General features: G+C 34.0%; 1 protein-coding gene across 1 annotated transcript in view; it reads left to right on the top strand.

Moving 5' to 3' along the window:
* Positions 1-20,351, top strand: part of COL19A1 (collagen type XIX alpha 1 chain) — a 331,364-nt gene that overhangs the window by 92,017 nt on the left and 218,996 nt on the right. Inside the window, exon 12 of the mRNA XM_079146513.1 lies at positions 1,578-1,622. Within this exon, the coding sequence (XP_079002639.1) occupies positions 1,578-1,622 (45 nt within the window). The remainder of the gene's footprint in view (positions 1-1,577; positions 1,623-20,351) is intronic.

The following is a 20,351-nucleotide window of genomic DNA, read 5'->3' as shown; positions in this document are numbered from 1 at the left end:
CAGATAATCCCACCACAGGGACAGCATTATTGAGGCAATATTAGATGCCCAGAAAAGCCAAGCATATCATTTATATGTTCTGGAGAAGTTTTACAGATTTTAGCAATAAGATATCAGGAGTTACTAGGCACTAGGTTTTTCTCTATAGCTAAAAATATCATTTTAAAAGATATGCATTTGTTTGTAGTTAACAGCTTTTTAAAAAAATAAATGCTTCCTTTACTTGGCCCAATAAAAATTGAATTGGCAGTGATGAAATGGTAAGCTTCTGAATTTCTTCACAGTAGTTCTAGACAAAACCCATTGATACAGCATGTGCTGCATCTGCGAGTCAAGTTGCAAGCCAAGGGATGTGCAGATTTATCTGCTGGGAAATAGTTTTGGACTTTCCAGCAGCTGTTTGTGGTGGCTGCATCATGCTGACATTGTGGCTGATGTACTGGAGGCATTTAGCAGCTTCAATGTCAGCTTGAATTAACAGATCAAATTAAAGTCTATATTTTAGGAAAAGTGGTAGGGAAAAAAAGGTAGACCATGCATTCAGTGGTAAAAATATCCTTCAACTAAGCTATTTTCTTCCCTGTAATATTTTTGAGAGTAAGTGAAGCAAAAATAATTATGTAATCATATAGTATATATACATGCATGTCACATGTATTTGTATGTACACATATCAAATTACACATTCGCAAATTATATATACAGTATTAAGTTGGCATTCCTTTTCATATAACTTATATGAATTTTAATTATTCCAGGTGTCACCTTGTAGAGGCATTATAGACAAACTAGAGATAAGAGACCCATGACCTCTTGCCTTGGTGCCCTCAGGAAATGCTTCCTAAATGTTTGTTATGTCAAGGAGCTTCATGAATAGAGAGGTGCACATGACCCATTCCCAATAGTCATTTGCTGGCTACGCTTTTGAGCACCTGGCATGAAGGAGGCACTCAGTGAATGTTTGTTAAATGTATGGAGAGAACATCAGTGCTCTCAATATCTATACCCAGTTGAGAGGGGAAGTAAGCTCATTGGATCGGAGAGGATTTAGTTGAAGAAAAGGGGACTTAACACCTTTCAGAATAAATGTGGAGACTGAGAGCCAGCTGCCCTGTGACCACCAGTCTTGTCTGTGGCTGAGAGGCAGGAGAGAGGGGCAGTGGAAAGCACTGTGCTGATGAGGGAGCAGGAGGGAGCAGGAGCTGAACCTTGTCAAACCTGAACTCACCCATTGTGAAACTCTCACTGGAACGATGTCTCAACATCAGCTTTCCAAGAAGTGTATTTCCTGAATCTCATATATTAAGTAGTGATAATAACAAGAATGACTCAGTCTGTGCTGAGCTCCATGCTGATACATTTAACTCTCAAAACAAGTCAATGAGGCAGGGGCTACTAGCGATATTTATTTTATACATGGGGGCATTTAGGCTTATGAAGATTAAATTGCCTTGGAAGTAGTGAAGCTACTAGAAAATTGTTTTTTCAGAATTTAGGAATATTTAAATTCTGTGTTATTTAATATTGGCTTACACTTTACATTCTCTTATTATATATACCACATTCCTCTTCTACAGGGAGAACAAGGTTTTGAAGGTAGCAAAGGAGAAATTGGTGAAAAGGTAAATCTCTTTCCTGATATATACATCTGTAAAGATAAATTTCGTTCTTGAAAATATTTATAAACATAGAATCTAGCTTTTTGTGTGTTCTATTTAAGCAATTCAGTAATTTTATAGGGATAACTAAAAGTATTTACTTCAATTAAAGTAGACTTTAATGTGTTGATGATTGTCAGAAATCTGCTAAATGTTCAGATGGTAGGCAGATATTTCTAGTTAAATTCATTCCATGGATATATAAATGATTCAAACATTCATTTAGTGCTCTATTTTTGTTATATTGTTGATCTACAATGTCTGAATCTTTAAATGCTTGTTCATATGTATACCTGGTTTATCAGTGGAATTGATCAGGAATAAATAAGAACTAACAGTAACCATCAGGGTCTCAAGGAAAGGGAAGGTACACTAAAATTAGAATAATGTCAAAGAGTTTTATAAAAGGTGGTTTACAAAGGTATCGGCAAGATATAAGAAAAGGACAAGAATTTGCAGTATCCTGGATTAGTTTACAACAGACTGTTTAAGCCCCACACAATTACCCAAAGCTGAGGAAGAGAGAACTGAGTAGAGAGGCTACAGGTGGAATGTGTGAGGAGCATGCGTATAAGGTCGCCAATCCCAATGGGGAGCCAGGATAATAAATATCCCCATTGCACTGTCTGTTAGCCTGAGCTCTGTGACTGCCACTGGCCAAACCAAACTGAGAGCCAAGGGATGCAACCCATGGAGATCAGCCTCCCAGAGACCAAAGCAGGATGGATAAAGGTGGGCAGTGGACCTGAAAAGACCAATGACAGATATCAGCCCCCTATCCTAAAAGATGACATCTCAAGTTGCCTTCTCACAATACTAAATTCTGGGCAGTTAATTTTGCATTTTAAGAAAGTATTTTATTTTAATAAATCACTACCAAAGTCATTTGATAGTTCTTTAAAAATATTTAGACAATCATTGTTTCACAAATGTATAGTCTTTATTGAAGTTACCAAGAATAGAAGCGCCTGGTCATCTAAAATTTACCTTTAGATGATCATTTGAATCTGTCTACACTTCAAAAACAGAAATAATACCATTCCTTTGTTTCATTACTTTTGTATACATCAAATGCCATAAAATTGGACAGTAAGAAGGATTAGAAAGAAGAACAGATAATCTGAAATTAGACAGTGTTGCTTGCAGTTAGCTTTCTTGGCAGTGATCAGTTATTTGCTGCTTCAATAAGTATAGAGACAATGAGCATCTCTTATAATTAAAACACAAATTACACGTGTTGTAAACTACATGATAATTACTTTTCCTCACTGAACTGTGAGGGAGGAAAAAAGATAGCCATATCATTACCATGCAATTGAGGAGAATTCCATTAAATTATGACTATTTTAAAGTGGGACTCGACTCTTTGAAATCCTGTGAACATTTTTGTTTTGTAGTCACAGTCTTTGCAAGGCTGTGCCTTTAAATACATACTTCATTTACACGTTTTGATTTATTAGTGGGATTTTACCTGTAGGAATAAGTTCAGCTCAGCAAAGACAGATCTATTCCCTATAATTTAGTCACTGATATTAATAGTTATTAAATATTAATAGTTATTTTGGTATTTATACATAGTTGGTACTACTTGGTAATGAAAGGATTCTCATAGGCTATAAATATATCGAAAAGCATTTATTATATTCTGCTCCCAAGATTTCCCTTGGTGTTCCTTATATCTATTAACTGTTGTATTCAAATAGCCAATTTCACTATAAGGTAAAAATATTTATGGAGAATAATTGAAAGATATCAGAAAGAAGGCATCAAACAGAAAAGACAGCACCTTGAATAAGAATCATAACTCTAAAGATTTATAGTAAGATGTAAGGTTCATGTAATAACATGTTAAAATGTGTTCTGCATTGATTATTATTTTCTGTATATTAAATGTTTGAGCTTTTACAGTATTATGTTCTGAAAAATACATGTATTCTGGCCCATGTCACATGCATTTTCCCATAAGGTAAGTAATTTAGGTCCTGTGGTTGACTTCCGTTTTTAGATTAAACTGGAAAAGTCTGTGAAGTGCTCACTTTGATGTAATAACAACATGAGATACTTGAATTGCTTCCAACATACTATTTCAGAACAAAGTTAATCTAAATTAAATTTAAATTTCTTATGGAAAGCTTAGTATATAATTATAAAAATACCAACCTTTCTTCTTAGATTACTTTATTATAATCTTTACTGTTTAAACTTTGTCAGTTTTGAGTAACACAATAAAATAATTCAGGAAGTTGTTGCTGGTCAGAGATGTCATATCTACAAGGACACACATGGCTACTGGTCAAAAAATTTTAAACTATATCATCTTTGAAAGATAAAATATTATGTGATAATTTCCAGGTGATATTTCTATAATCCAGTGAAAACTAAGTAGAAAAATCTGTTATTTTTCATTATGCATAGAACACTATGTTTCAGGATAACTTAACTCAATAGGCTGACCAAGTGGTTCTTCAAAAAGTAGAATATTCAGTCCTTAGTCCAGAGAGGAATCTGTATAATCTGAACAAGTACCAAGGACCTTGTTTGGAAGTGCAGTCAACCCTTGGTAGCTGAGGGTCTGATTGGAAGACTTCCCCACAGATACCAAAATCTGCACATGTTCAAGTCCCTTATGCAAAATGGTGCATGTAATTTATGCATATTCTCCTTTATACTTTAAATGGTCTCTAGGTACTTATAAGGCCTAACAGAATATAAGCACTATGCAAGTATCTATTATACTGTATTATTTAAAAAATAATGACAAGAAAAAGTCTGTGCATGTTCGGTAGATACAGTTTCTTTTCTGAATATTTTTGAACCACAGTTGGTTGAATCCAAGGATGTGGAACCCTCATATTTAGAGGACTGACTGTATGCTCCTAAATCTGCAGCTACTTGTGACAATAGGGAAGAGCCTCATACATTACTGAGCAAAAACTGTTCAGCTAAGTGAATCCTAAAGTGAACATTATCTTAAGGAGTGGTTAGTCCTTTCATAAATGAGCTACTTGCGGGGCAAGGTAGTGCACATCTGTAGTCCTAGTGGTTTGAGAGATTGAGACAGGAGGATCACAAGTTCAAGGCAAGCCTCAATGATTTAATGAAGCCCTAAGCAACTTAGTGAGATCCTGTCTCAAAATAAATAAGTAAAAAACTTATTTATAATAGCTCAGTGATAATGCACCCCTGGGTTTAATCCTAGTACCCACCTCCTCCAAATTTAACTATTTATACTCATAGGATCCCCCAGAAGACAGCTATTTTTGGTTCACCATGCTCTGATTTATCATTTGTACATTGAAATGAACCTTTCCCACTTCCCCAGTCCTGAATGGCAAAATGAGGTGTGCATCACTCAAGAATCCCTGGACCCTCTAGCAGCATACCTCATGAAGCAGGGATTTGAGGGACTCCCCCATACTTGACATCTTTTTTCTCAGTTTCTATAGGAGCAGTCTTTGGGGGATTTACCTTAGGTTCCTTCAGTATTATTATAGCTGCTGATTGGGCTACTACTACTAAAGAACAAAATGGACAGCCTATTCTTGAGGTGACAGTTATTCCCAAATTACCAGCTTTCCTAAAAATTATTTAGTCAAACTCTTACTATATACCCAAATGTAAATGCATGAAATAAGTTCTTAATTAACATCATGTTAGAAAAAAGACCATTTCACAGATCATTGAAGTGATATTCTTTTCTAAATTCTGAATCTAGGTTTTTACTTTATGTCCTTGTGAAAACAGAGATATTACTTGGTTACTTTTATGAAAAGAAAAAGGAAAATAGAAAAAGAAATGGAAATACCTTTTTCAGTATAACATTAAATATTTTAATTAATTGCTTCAAATTGTGCAATTTAGTTTGCTTTTAAGATGATCATTCTTTTGTGTTGTCATTCGAGTTCTGACTATCTTGAAGTTTAAGAACTAATTTTTTCAGTTAAAATTGACCCTGTCATTAGATATTTGAGAAAGAAAAACATCCAGTGGCAATTGTCATTTATGACACATATTTCCTGATTTATTATTTAAGATATAAATGATTTGGCTTCATTCAAGAGTGGCACTTATCATGGGCATATATACTAACAAATTCATACAAGAATCTGAGATGTTTCAGTTATTGTGGACTTTTCCATTTGGGGAATTGAAATGATCAGGTCTCTTGAAGGTCTCTTAAGCTTAGTGAAAACAATCAAATGAGCTTTTCCTCAAGAACTACAATGCAAGGAGGTGTGGACAGCATCTACCATTTGACATATTCTGTAGCTGTGAGTGTCCACAGTGGAGCTGTTTAGTTTCTGACTTACTCTCCTTTAGACTTATGAACATTATGTATTTGACCACCATGTTTATTGTTGTCTTCTTCCACTCTTGGTTAAACTAATAACAATAAAGTGACCACAAAACTAACACATGCAAATGGTTCCTGCTTTAACTCATCTCTTAAAACTGTTGTTGGAAAACTAGTCATTGTGAATTTCCAGCAAATTGTGATTTTTATTGTCTTCCTGTTACCAGAGTGCTAAGTCTTAAAATGCCACATAATATATATTTAGGTCAGAAATTTATGTTTAAATGTCTATTACTCTGGTTTTATAGCAGTTGCATATATTTTTACTTGAGAGAATCCACTGGAGAAACATTTCATGATTCCTATTCTTTATTTAAAAACACATTTTTAAACTCTGTATAAAATGTGATATTTCAAGTGAACAAAATGTATATCATAACCTAGAATAAAGTACATGTATACTTTACAACCCCAAAACTGTCTGGTGTTATTTATAATTAAGCCATATATCCAAACATTTGTATTTATTTTATTAGTAGGCAACATCAGGTAATTTTCAGATTATGTAATTCAAATTTCCACACACTAACCTAAAATAAAATATATTTAAGACTGTGTTGATTTTATTAATGTTGATTTTATTAGCATTAATTTCACGTGCAGCCTTTTGCCTTTGGTGGTTGCTTTGGAGGATATGGCAGGAATGGAAAGGGTTTCCTGGAAAGTGTTTTCACTCACCTGTTTAGCATCATCATTCCTAGAGGTGTCTAGTCAAGTGGACAATTACAAGCTGCAGCATTGAGCCATTTCTTGTTATTCTATCACTCTTTATTCTCACCATTAAAATTTTATCAGCACCTGTGATGTGTTCCCAGCAATACCAATGTACAAATGCTGGCTAACAATCATGGTGGACACTCAGTAGTATATTGTTCACTTATTTCTGACAGGTTTCCATCTTATATTTAACTCATAAACAAGGATAGAAGATAAGACTCTATTTTTATACCAGTATCAAAAATATATTGTGTCATCTGCCAGAACATAAGTAAAATATTGACTTTAACGTTAAATATCATAAATCAATCAATCACTAGTAATCATTTGCTACAAAAAATTATGACTTCAAAAAATCAGTACATATTACACTAGAAAATATTTTCATTTAATCAATTTCTCATTCAATTGTTGTTGTAATAATGGTACAAAGAACTAGAGAATTTGAAAGGATAGCTGTGATCTTTGGCCACTTAGAATTGAATATGAAAATGCCCAAATTAAGACGTCTGTAGGATGTACATAAACTATTTTTCAGTACATCCTAGGGCAGCATTTAGGTCATTCAGCATGTCCTTCAAAAGACTGGATCATTTTAAATCCTCAAATTGAAAAGTCCATGCTAACTGAAGCATCTTAGATCCTTGTAAGAATTTGTTATTATATATTTGCCCATGGTAAGCATCACTTTTTATATATATATTTTTTGTTGTTGTTGTTGTTGATGGACTTCTTTTATTGACTTATTTATATGTGGTGCTGAGAATCGAACCCAGGGCCTCACACATGCCAGGCAAGTGCTCCACCACTGAGCCACAACCCCAGCCCCAAGCATCACTCTTGAATAAGCCATATTCAAGTACGTTTTAAGTAATAAACTGGGAACATACACTGCTAGTTTCTAGAAAAGAACTCTTCCAAAAAGAGCCTAGATTGCTATTTTATTGCAGAGCTGGTGGAGACCTATGATGGACTAAATTAATTTATATATTCCTATTTTCTGTGTCTCAATCTACCTGTGCTATGCCAGCTGTGGGAACCTGGACATGCTTCTTGCTTCTTTACCAAGGTCTTTTATAATAAAGTTAATTCCTACCTGATAGTGTGGTTGTAGGAATTAAATAAATGCCTAGTGAATAAAAGTGCTCTGTAAATATTTATACTCTCAACAGCTAAAATATGAAAGATTACAAACTATTGAAAGCTTGAGAAAATATATTTAATGTAATTGTTTAAGTTTTTAATTTGCATAATACTATTTCCTAATTTTCCTTCTTAATAAGTAAATAAAATAAAAAAGAGAATATAGTAGTTAGCTACTGGTATGTAACAAATCAGCCCAAAACATGGTGACTTAGAACAACATTCATTTACTTAGCTTATAATTCTGTGGCTTAGAAATTTATACTTGGCTTAGCTCAGTGATTCTGTGGTCTCATGTTTGTGTCTGAGTTTGCTCAGATATCTCTTCTGTCTTGGCAGGTTGGATGAGGGAGGCTGGTCTAGTTTGGCCTCTGCTAGATAATGTGTCTCTGCTCCAGATGATCTCCCTTCCTCCAGGAGATTTCCCAGACTTGTTCTCAGGGTGAAGACAGGGAGCCAAAAAGAGTAATAAAAAGAATGCAAGGCATCTTGAGAACCCTGACTCAGAACGAGCATACCCTCACCTCCACTACATTCTTTTGGCTAAAGGAAGTCCCAAACCAAGCCCAGATTAAAAGACCAAAAAGTCGATCCCACCTATTGTTGAGAGAATCATAGATTATAAAAGGTATGGATATATGTAGGGATGGAAAAGGGGACAGACATTTTGTAATTAATATAACACAAATAATATAAAAGTATATTTTTAAATTATCAAATCTCATTTAGAATAAACAGGTTGGGTTGATTTATCTACTTTATCTATTTTATTGTTCTTGTTCTCTCAAATCCTGAAATATAATTAGTTGTGTTTACAAAGTGAGATTTGGATACTATGTCAAAATATATTTTCAAATTTGAAATGACAGAACCATTTTATATATGAAAGGAAAATATAAAAAGTGAAATTCTTCATTATACTACTAACAAATATAATGTATCAAATAATTTTAAAAGGAATAATTTTTTATTTTGATATCATGAGCTTGTTAATTTTAGCTAAAGTAAAACTGAGACTCGAATAAATGGTAAAAGCAGGTCAGAGTTGAAATGCATTTTTAGGATCTCACAATTAAATCTTTCTTGGCAATTATGCCGAGTATTCAAAATGAGTGCAAGAATGTTAAATGCTGTTATTATAAATACAGCACTTTCCCATCATAACTCTAAAGCAGCTGTCAACATGTCACCTTACTTCCTGTGAATTCTCTGTTGGTTCACCTTGTGGAATTTTACTCAACAACAGACTGTTATAAAATTATTTCCTGTACCCTGATAACATGTGTAAAACTTCTACAACTTTTAGTAAGGACCTACTTGTTTGATTTGACAGCTGACTTGAAAAATGAAGAGAACAGATGGAGGAGAATAATAACTATGATTTCAAAAATCAGAACAATTTATCTGTGGCCAGTGAAAACTGGTATGGGAGTAACCATGCCAACTTTCAATTACCCATGGAAGCAGGCAATTGGGAAATAGTAATGGCAATCCCATGACTGAGCCAGAGGCTTAACATTAGTCGCTACAGATTGTGTGTAATTTTCTTGATTCCTTATAGTACTAGTGAATAATTAATTAATGTGAAACATTTAGCCCTCTATTTTTGCATCACTTATTAGTAGTTCTAGAAAAAAATGGAGAGAAAACAAGAGAGAGAGAGATACACAAATGAGAATAGTTATCAAGGACCATAAAATTTCATGAATATTGAGGTCTTTTAAAGAATTATTTTCAATGATTGCATTCTCAACACTATATGAATATATATTTAACCATTCCCTTGATGAATATATAATATTTAACCATTCCCTGGTAGTTGTAAATTTAATCCTTTCCCATGTGTGTCTTTGGTGATTTGGGCAGAGTAAATTTGGTAAAATGAGAGCAGAAAACAAGTTGGAATATGTTGGAGAGTTAATTACTACATAGATGACAGAGTAAAGAGACCATGCAGAATACCCTCTCAGAACTGTTTATAAAGGAGATCAGAGAAATAGAGCAGTAGCTGGAGGGAATATGGTTTATTGAAGGAGAAAACTTAATGCACCAAAATCCAAAGCAAGGTCCCTGAGAGGAAATAGCAAGAAATGAACGAAAAGCAAAGTACAAACCAAAGTCATTATACAGAGGATTACAAATGTCTTATATTTCCTACGGATTAGGAAGGATTTAAGGGACTTAAGCCAGTAATAATTTCATATTTAAGAAGATCCCATTGCAATCAAGAACAAGACAAAGGTATCACCATTATTTTTTTAACCGTATTTTGTTATTTCTGGACAATGTCATTTTTATTTCCAAATCAAATAAAATTTAAACTTATCAATTTATCTTCATTTTTCCCAACACCACCTATTTTTACTCTTGTTCTTCATCCATTCTCCAAATTAAGGCCAGGTGAATCTTTAAAAACTAATGATTTGTCTCCTGTTTTTAAAACATGTTGGTTGTTTCCCATTAAGATCCCACAGAGCCCTGCAAGTCTTGCACTTTCATGCTGGAACTCACCTCTCCTCCTCACCCTTGTCCTCTTCTGCTTCAACCACGCCAATCTGTTACCTTTTCGATGCCACCAAGCTCTCTTCTGTACCAAGCTCTCTTCTGTACCTTTGGTGTCTCCACTGCTTATAATGGTTTTCCCATTCACTTGATTCACTTCTTTCTATTTACATCTTAAAAGTCGTTTTCTTCAAGGCTTTCTTTATGCTTAAGTTAAAATTCATTCCTTCTGCCAGGTGTGATGTTGCACACTTTTAATTCCAGTTACTTGGGAGGCTGAGGCAGGAGGATCACAAGTTTGAGGCCAGCTGCGGCAACTTAGCAAGACCTTTTCTCAAATTTTAAAAAAAGATTGGGGATATAACTCAGTGGTAGAAAGCTCCTGGGTTCAATCCCCAGTGCAGCAAAATTAATTAATTAATTTGTTCCTTCTGTTATAATTTCTCATTGTATCTTTAACACTGTACTTCATCTTTGAGCATTTATCAGAATTCATAAGTTTCCTGATGTGATATTTTTGTTTTTCTCTTCCTCTCCATAGAGTAGAATCGTATCTATCTCTGTGTTTTAGCTTCCACACCAAACACAATGCCTAGCACGTGAACAAATTCAAATAATTAATTCATCATCACCAGGGAGTAGTGTGGACAAGTAGTATTTTTTTCAGCTTCCTAAGGTACCTAATAATTACTATTTTGGTACAGTCATCATCAACCCTATTTTTTTCAGACCCTATTTTTTTCAGGTGTAGTTACATGTACAGCATATTTAATGTCTGTGTACATATACTTGCTAGATCACATTACTTTTATATGTATTATCCTTGGAATTGTGATTAAAAAAGACAATATATAAAACATTAATATATTCAATAGTGTGCTAAAATATGCACAGAATAAATTAATGTATTTCAATATTTTATTATTGCAAATTGCATTGTCTTTTTGAAGGCATTATTTATTCTGTAAAAAAAATACACTTCTTTTAAGACTAATTGTGACAGTGTCTTTCAAATTTAGTGATGCTGTTAAATGTCATCTACTGCCTCCTGTGTCAAGATTTTTAGTTGCATTTACAGTGGAACTTTGGGTTGCTAACTGTAATGACCTTGGGCTGGTTTTTGTTAAGGAAATTTATTCATTAACAATTTTATGTAATTTAAGGACAAAGAAATATGGAAATTTGGGAGCACGAAAGGAGAGATAAATAGGAAAGGTATGATCCTCATTTGCACAGTGATCATGGCAACCTGACCTTTGACAATTTCTTGTTAATCTGTGTTGAGTATAAAAGAGTGGCTTTTCAATTTGCCTGAATGTTGCTTTTATCTGCTCTTTGCTCCAGCTACCCTGTTTCTTCACCCCAGGCTCTAGAGCTGCCTTGGGTTCTCTTTCTTAGGTTTTGGTTCCCACTTTCTCCTTGCTCAGGGCCTGCCTGTGCCTTGCCTGTGCCTTGCACTCAACTTCCACAGCTCTCTGCCAGGACCCCCTCCTCAGCTTCTGATTCATCTCAGGACTCTGTTGTTTTCTTTTCTACTTGTTTTACTTTCACCCATCCATGTCTGATTTCCTCTTCAGTTTTCTTTCTTTCATTTTTCATTTCTAGTAGCTTTAAGAGGAGATGATAATTTTTAATATAAATGTGTGAATTCACAAGCAGGTGACTCCAAAGCATTTTTGCATTAAAACAAGGAAAAGAGCTATTATGCAGTTCCCCGCTACCCCTGAGTACTTCTGAATGAAACTGAGTTTTAAATTAAGAGTAAGGTAAAAGAACACTCCCATTTGTTCATGTGTTCTTAATGTATATTTAAAAAGATGTGGTTTTTAGATATTTTTATGGGATGTATTTAAAAATAAGAAATTGCTTCTGCTTAACATAATCATCAAATATTCATTATTTTAACTGTTTTTTGTAATTCTCAGTTAATAAAAGTTTTATAAACCAAATCTCTTTATTGGGGATACATTCCAGATGGAAGGAAAATAATTAACTGAGTGTCAACAAATATTAGTGACAGGTGCATCATTTTTATTTAGAGGCTGCTGGCATGTGAACTTCTTTCACAATCAATGTAAAAGCAATTCACTGTATAGAAGTTGCTGAACAAGTGTATCCCACCAGACTGAAATAGCAGAATTCCAGTGTACAGCAGATAGAGGTATTGGTGCAGCTGTTCTTCCAAGTGAATGATGTGCAAGGACTGGCTGTATAAGAAGTTATCATCTAGGCTTATCATCTATTGCTTCTCAGCCTAATATCTTTAAGAAACTATCCTTGGTTTTTACTTTTCTTTGCTAATCCTCACAATCCCCCTTAAGCCACATAAGTAACTTCCCATCAGTGATCTGTTGTAACAGCAATCCAGGGTAAATGAGACAAGACCTAGAAAAATGATTAGCATGTGCTTTGTCTTTTCTTCATTTTCTTTATTACTCCTCATTTTCTGCTGATAATCATACCATATATCAAAAATAAAGACAAAATTATAAAGCACTGATGCTTTGGGCAAACATTTAGTGGAATGTTATTTTAAGTACCTGCACTTGTCCAGCCCTGGGGAGTGTGGTGATGCAGATGGCTTTAGCTGGCTGTGTTCCAGGGGCTTACTGATAGTGATCTTGCCTCCCACTTAAGGTTTACATGTGTGTACAGATGAATCATGGGTTGATATTTTAGTAAAAACTACAGGACTGGGGCACACCACAGCATGCAGTAAGCACAAGTCTAATCAAAGGTCCTTTCTAAGTTAGTGGGAACTTAGGAGGTCATCTATATTGACACTCGTTCTTTATTCAGATTTTAACAAATGGTTTACCAGGTTCTGCTCATTAATGCTAATAATAGACAATTTCAATTTCTTTATTTTAAGCCAATCTATTCCCTGTATTTTTGTAGATGTTCAGAGATAAGTTTGCTGAGGGTGAGGACGAACGATGCCTACCCTTACCCAGCGCGCTTACCCAGGCATCGGAGATGGAGCTCTGAAGGCACAGATCTAATTTGATTTAGGGTTGCACAGGACATATATGGACACATTATCCAATCAGGTTAACATGTTTGTTAAACTATAACAGAGCCAGCCTATAGGTGAATTATACGTTGAGGGTCCAGGTAGTGTAAACAAACCAAGCATGCCTAAGCAATTCTGCCCAGCAAAAGGTCTGAGACAAAGGACTGGGGGAATGGCAAGCTCCAGCACACAGCTTGAGGCAAGGCAGCACGGGCTCACATCACAGCTTTCTGTGATGCAAGTCAGAACGAGGCCTCAACAGCTGCAAAGACCTTCATTCCATGGCGAGTCTTTACCATTACCTGAGTTTCTCTGTTCAGACTGTTTTGCTTACTTAGACAATGGTGTCAGTGAGTGCTGGCAGATAAGCTTGAGGAATGTTCCCTACATATTTTGATCAGTCTTTTCCAGTTCTATGGCTGACAGCCTTTTGGAGAGTTCAAGACAATTGTATATTTTTCTGAATACATCCATGCTTACTTCTCAGGTTGCAGTCAGTATCTCATTGTGTTTCATGGATCACAGTTCACAGATCAGTCATATTCCTTACAGCCTTTATCTCATAATACCATAACTCATCAGTGTACTGAGAGTGTAATATTCTGAAGTGAATAGAATTTTTCTATTGTATTTTGAGCAGTGAATAATCTAGGTTGCATAACAGAGTAAAAGATTTAGATTTAGCAGACCTGAGTCCTAATCTGGTTCCAACTCCAGTTAATTGAGTGGCTATTTCAAAATCTTCCTCTGTAAAAGAAGACAATGAGACTAGTTACCTCTAGAATCACAAGTGTTTAGAAATAAAGTGAATCTCAAAATATGTAGGGTGTATATTTTTGTTGTTGCTGTTGTTTGGTAACAGAGATTGAACCCAAGGGCACTTTACCACTGAGCCACATACCTAGCCCATTTTATTTTGAGACAGGTTCTCATGAAGTTGCTGAGAGCCTTATAAGTTGCTGGGGCTGGCCTTGAATATGTGATCCTCTTGTCTCATCCTCCTGAGCCACAAGATTACAGGTTTAGAGTCTCTGCGCTCAACTGTAAGGTCTATAACTACTTTCAGATATGTTTTCTTGAATCAAAATGTAAGCATTTGCATGTATATGTGATAACTTTTATTTTGAGATTTTTAGTCTGGTATTCCTCTTGTCAACTTTTAACTGTTGGTTCTGGAATCTAGTACATTAGTCATCTTATTTTCAGCTCTGTAATGGTCATGGATTTTGTATACATGAATTCTGGTCCTTAAGTAACCAATATAAATATTGAACAAGAAAAGCCCAGAGCTCAGTGCTCAGTACATTTGAGTACAGTAACTTTCCAGATGACATTCAAACACAAATGAAGATACAATGAGTATGTTTATTTAATCATTTACCTCATTGAAATTTAACCCACATCTAGCCAACACATCCTTTGCCAAATGTTTTACTAAATTAAATCAACTAATGACATAATACTTCCCTGAGTTTTGGGTTTTGACATGATATTCCCTCTTGATAAAACCAATTTATTTAATTATTAAATCCAGAATTCCACCTAGGATCAATTTTAAAATACCCATCATTCCTGCCTATTTTTCAAATGAAAAAACATTGTGTCTAAGCCTTTTCTTTTCCAGAATTCTCAGAGATTCAAGTTAATGGTTAATTTCCATGAGCATCTTAGCTATCTGCCTTTAATCTGTCCTCTCCTACTTAATGCCTGTTTTTGGTCTCAAGGGTGGTTAGCTAAAATCAATTAATTAAAAGGTCTTCAATTTATTTTTCAAGACTGATGTCTGCCTAAAATATTACTGAATTTCTTCAAAACACATGATTTAGTACCTACTCTATATAAGATACTGTGTCCAATGAATAACAGAATGAAAGAGACAAACCCTGCTTTCAGAGTATGTATGAAGAGGTTTGTATTGGATGCTGTGGGAGGAAGAAAAGGGAGAGAAAGGTGAGTGAGAGTAAGATTCATTAGTGAGCCCTAAGGTTTAAGTGAGGACTCTTGGAGAAAGGAAGAGGCAAAAATGTACAGAGTGGGACAAGGTACAAGATATTCAGGGAAATTAATGGAGTGCATTGTGTATCAAAATCAGAGGTAATGTCCACCTCGCAGGGAGGACTTTTTAGAAAGGGACTGAATGAAGCACAGCTGCAGGTAAAACTTCCAAGGGGGAGAAATGCTGGGAAATACTATCAAGAGGGTCTATCTGAGCATTAGGTGTGGACCTATTTGGTCACTCTCCCCAAAAGTGACAAGCAACAGTATGTTGAGAAGCCATGAAGCTCCTGGTAGAATTCTCTAACTAGAAGACCCATCTGAAGTCTCCAGACGAGATTAAAAGATGGCATCCCTTTGAAAGCCTCAGGCTGGCACAAGTAGGACTTAATTAAATTTTTTCCTTGGCATTTTCCAGGAATTTCTGAAGCTTCTGACTTTATTTATTCTTGTGATTTACAGAAACTGCATATTTAAGTCTAATGACGAAAATAGATTTGGTCTCTAGTTTTGGTTTATTCAGCTAATCGAGGTCCTAAGGCAACTTAATCCAAATTATTTTATCCTCTCTTGAAGAAAAGAGAGGAAATATAGCTATTTATTCTGTGCATCAACAAAACTTAGCATTTGATGATCAGGTCTAAGTGGTGAGTTCCTGGCTTTACCTGCTAATAAAAATCTAGGGTTATATTTACAAAGGAACCACAAATTCTACTGGTTTTGACTCCAGCAACTTGTTGGTTGGATATCCAGTCTTTTCCTGTGATGTTGCTCTTCAAATTATCACAAGAATCCTCAGGGATTCTGCGTGTGTTACTTCTGTGAACTGCTCACTATGTGAGTCCAGTCAACAGTGGGCCTTGCTGTTATCCCTCTTGTTTCCTGAGAAAAGGGATAAGAACTTTCAGGTATAATTTGAGCTGACTCCTGAGCTTTTGCTGTATATGAAGTAAAGTGAGATAAAGCTCTTGGTGTGTGTGTGTCTCAATCCCACAGTTGAGAGTGACAGGGAAGGAAGGAGGGGTGAGAGAGATTTTCATATTTTATCTAATTTTTTTTTAATGTTCATGGAACATTTAGAAAAATGTATGATTCCTTGGCCAAAAAAAAAAAAAAAATGAGTAATAAATCAGGAAATTAAGAAAACATTCCTAAGTAATACTTGAACCAAAGAGAAAATGAAATAGATATCAATGCACAGGAAAAGAAATCAAAACATGGAACATATGAAAAGCTATACTGAGAGTGAAAATACATAGTACAAATCTTGTTTATTTTAAAGGATGAAATACAAAACTAAATTTTTATTATATATAAATAATAAGACTGCTCCAATAAAATAGAAGGGAATTAATAAATATGATCATTAAAATGGATGAAACAGAACAGTTAAAAACTGTAGAAAGGAAAAATAAATTTAAAAACTGGTTTACCAAATAACCAATAAAACAAATAAATAAAACTCAACTAAAGAGATAGAAACTAGGAAATAGAAATAAAACTATAAGAAAGAAGATATGACCACTGATAGATGGACTAAAAGAATTCAGAGAAACTGTTATGTATAATTCTAAGGAAACAAATTTGATAACCTAGAGAAAATGGATGGTTTCCTAGTAAAAATGTAAAAAATTGACCAAAAATGACTGGAAAATATGACTATAGTAATTGCTGTGGAAGAAACTGGCGAGATGATTCAAGAACTACCAGTAAATAAAGCACCAGGACAAATTGGTTTTTTCAGCAGGGATTTATCTAGCCCATGTTATTTAAACTGTTCCGGGCCAAAGAAAAAATAGACAACTTCCAAGAAGTTGGCATAATTTTAATACCAAACCTAATAAAAAATAAAAATAAAGCCAAATTTTATTTATGAACATAGATACAAATATTTTAAAAATAAAATATTATCAAGTAGAATTTAATCACTCAGCAAAAGATCAAGTGATATAATACTAGGAAGTCAAGGAGGATTCAAGTTATGGAATTATATGTCATCATAATAAATTACATCAACTCATTAAGGTATAAATTGAATGAATATATTTAGAGACTAAAGCTTTGTGAAACATGCAATAATCATTCCTAATAAAAATCTCCCAGTAAAGTAGAAATTGGTGAAACATTTTTTAAAAAATCCAATGGCAAATATTATTCTAAAAAAGGGCAAAATTAGATTAAAAACTAAGCAAGATTAATACTTAAGGAGGTAAAATTATTATCACTATTGCTTTACAAGAAAATTAAATAATGTGTATAGTATTGGGGAAAACATATGACTCCATCCCTTTTCATTGAAAATTTGACTCTAGAGGTAGAAAATTCAAGAGATCTTGGCACACGAAAAGTTTTTAATTGAGAAGAAAGTTGGAAAGATTGGTTGGATATTAGAGATATATTGAAAAAAGATTTTCTTTTGTTAGCCATGTGAAATGTGAGAAATAATCTAGTGATGTAAGTAGCAAAAGAAATAGGAATTTGGGGAAATTTTGGACAGAAAGAGTCAGGCTAAATATGAACAATATTAAACAACAGGAAATAAGATCTTAAATTAGCAACATCTATAGATAACATTTTCTTAAAAATGACAACAAAACAATTCAGTGATTCAAAATTAATACATAATTTAATACAATACAAATAGGAATTCCAAATTTTTAAAATTTTTACAGTTGGATAAAATCTCCCAAAGTGTATATGGACAAATAAATACTTGAATATAGTTAAAATCTCTTGATAATGGACAAGAGTAAGTGTTGCTTTACCAGACATCATAATATTCTATAGTGTCACTATAGTAATATAAATACTATATCATGTGGTATAAAGATTAATGAAATAAAATCCAGAATCTATAAATTGATCTCAGATTTATATTAATTTAACACATCTTGTATTAAATGGGAAAGGATGAATTATTTCATAGATGTGCTGCCACTATTTACTATCCATGTGAAAAATATCTTAATCCTATACAAAAATAAATTCCAGATATATCAAAGATTTAAGCAAAATCAAAACAAAAAAACATTTTGCATTTTTACAAATCTAAAGACAAAGTTATATTTAACCAAGATTTGACACTTAGGAACTATAAAGTAAATGATGTATTTACACCTATGAAACTAAATATTTTAATGGTAACAGAGTATAATCAAAATCAATTAGAAAATAATAGTTCTGTTAAACTTACAATTACTAAGCAACCAATTAACCTCTGTATTCTTCAGAGTTTTTAAAAATTGATGAGGAAAAACTCAATATTTTAAATGAACAAAATCTATGAAAAAGTGGTTCATTAAAGAGTAAAATCAAAATGTTAAACATATAAAAAACCTCTGACTACTAGTCATCAGCAATATGTAATTTAAAGCAATTATGAGATATGACTTTACACTTATCACTCTGGCACCTGTTGGTGGATGTTATTCAAGGACAGAGGCATTCCCATACATTGCTGTTTGTGTAGAGATATAGACTCTTTGAAAAAACAATTTGGCAGCATCTATTAAAAAATAAAATGTGAAAACTATCCTTTTACCTAGCAATCACCTTCTGGAGAATCTGATCTATATAAAGTATATCAAGTGCATTATGTTATTTTTTTTAAATAGTGTAAGCTTTAATATAACTCCTAACACAAATGCAATTAAATTCAAACATTTACTAAGTTCCTGGAACAATTCTTCTAAGTTGGCACACAAATGTCATAACATAAATATTAACTAAGTACACAAAAATAAACCATATAGAGTTCTTACTGGTATGGAATGTGATGATGTTTATTGAAGCATGAGTCATAGAGACTGAAAACTGGAAACAGTGAATATCATTAACAGAAAATACTTGAATAAGTTATAATAGATCAGTATCATAGTGTTTTGCTGAACTATTGAAGAGAATCAGGATTGTACTGGACATTCTAAACTGATTAATCAGTAATATTGAGGGATAAATTTAAAAAGCAAAAACGTATGTAATATAGCCAGATTTTATAAAACAAAAAAGATGATCTATATTGTGCATGTATCCAATTATGATCACATAACGTTAGAGGAAAAAAATGGAAGGATATATACAAAGTTGACAAAAGTCTGACCTCCAGAGAAGTGTTAAAATTTTTTTTTTTTAAAGTAAGAGCAACTATCTCTCCAGCATGGTATTGGTACCAAAATAGACAGGTAGATCAATGGTACAGAATATAGGACATGGACACAAACCCAAATAAATACAGTTTTCTCATACTAGACAAAGGTGCCAAAAATATGCAATGGAGAAAAGATAGCCTCTTCAACAAATGGTGCTGGGAAAACTGGAAATCCATATGCAACAGAATGAAACTAAACCCCTATCTCGCACCCTGCACAAAACTCAACTCAAAATGGATCAAGGACCTCGGAATCAGACCAGAGACCCTGCAGATTATAGAAGAAAAAGTAGGTCCAAACCTTCAACTTCTTGGCTTAGGATCAGACTTCCTTAACAGGACTCCCATAGCACAAGAAATAACAGCAAGAATCAACAACTGGGATAGATTCAAACTAAAAAGCTCTCTCTCAGCAAAGAAAACTGAGTAATGTGAAGAGAGAGCCTACAGAATGGGAGAAAATCTTTGCCACTCATACTTCAGATAGAGCACTAATTTCCAGAATCTATAAAGAACTCAAAAAACTCTACACCAAGAATACAAATAATCCAATCAACATATGGGCTAAGGAAATGAACAGACACTTCACAGAAGATGTACAAGCAATCAACAGATATATGAAAAAATGTTCAACATCTCTAGTAATAAGAGAAATGCAAATCAAAACTACCCTAAGATTCCATCTCACCCCAATTAGAGTGGCGATTATCAAGAACACAAACAACAATAGGTGTTGGCAAGGATGTGGGGAAAAAGGTACACTCATACATTGCTGGTGGGGTTGCAAATTAGTGCAGCCACTCTGGAAAGCAGTATGGAGAT

Source organism: Sciurus vulgaris (assembly GCF_902686455.1).
Source record: "Sciurus vulgaris genome assembly, chromosome: 7".
NCBI lineage: Eukaryota > Metazoa > Chordata > Mammalia > Rodentia > Sciuridae > Sciurus > Sciurus vulgaris.
This window is presented reverse-complemented; position numbering and strand designations above follow the sequence as displayed.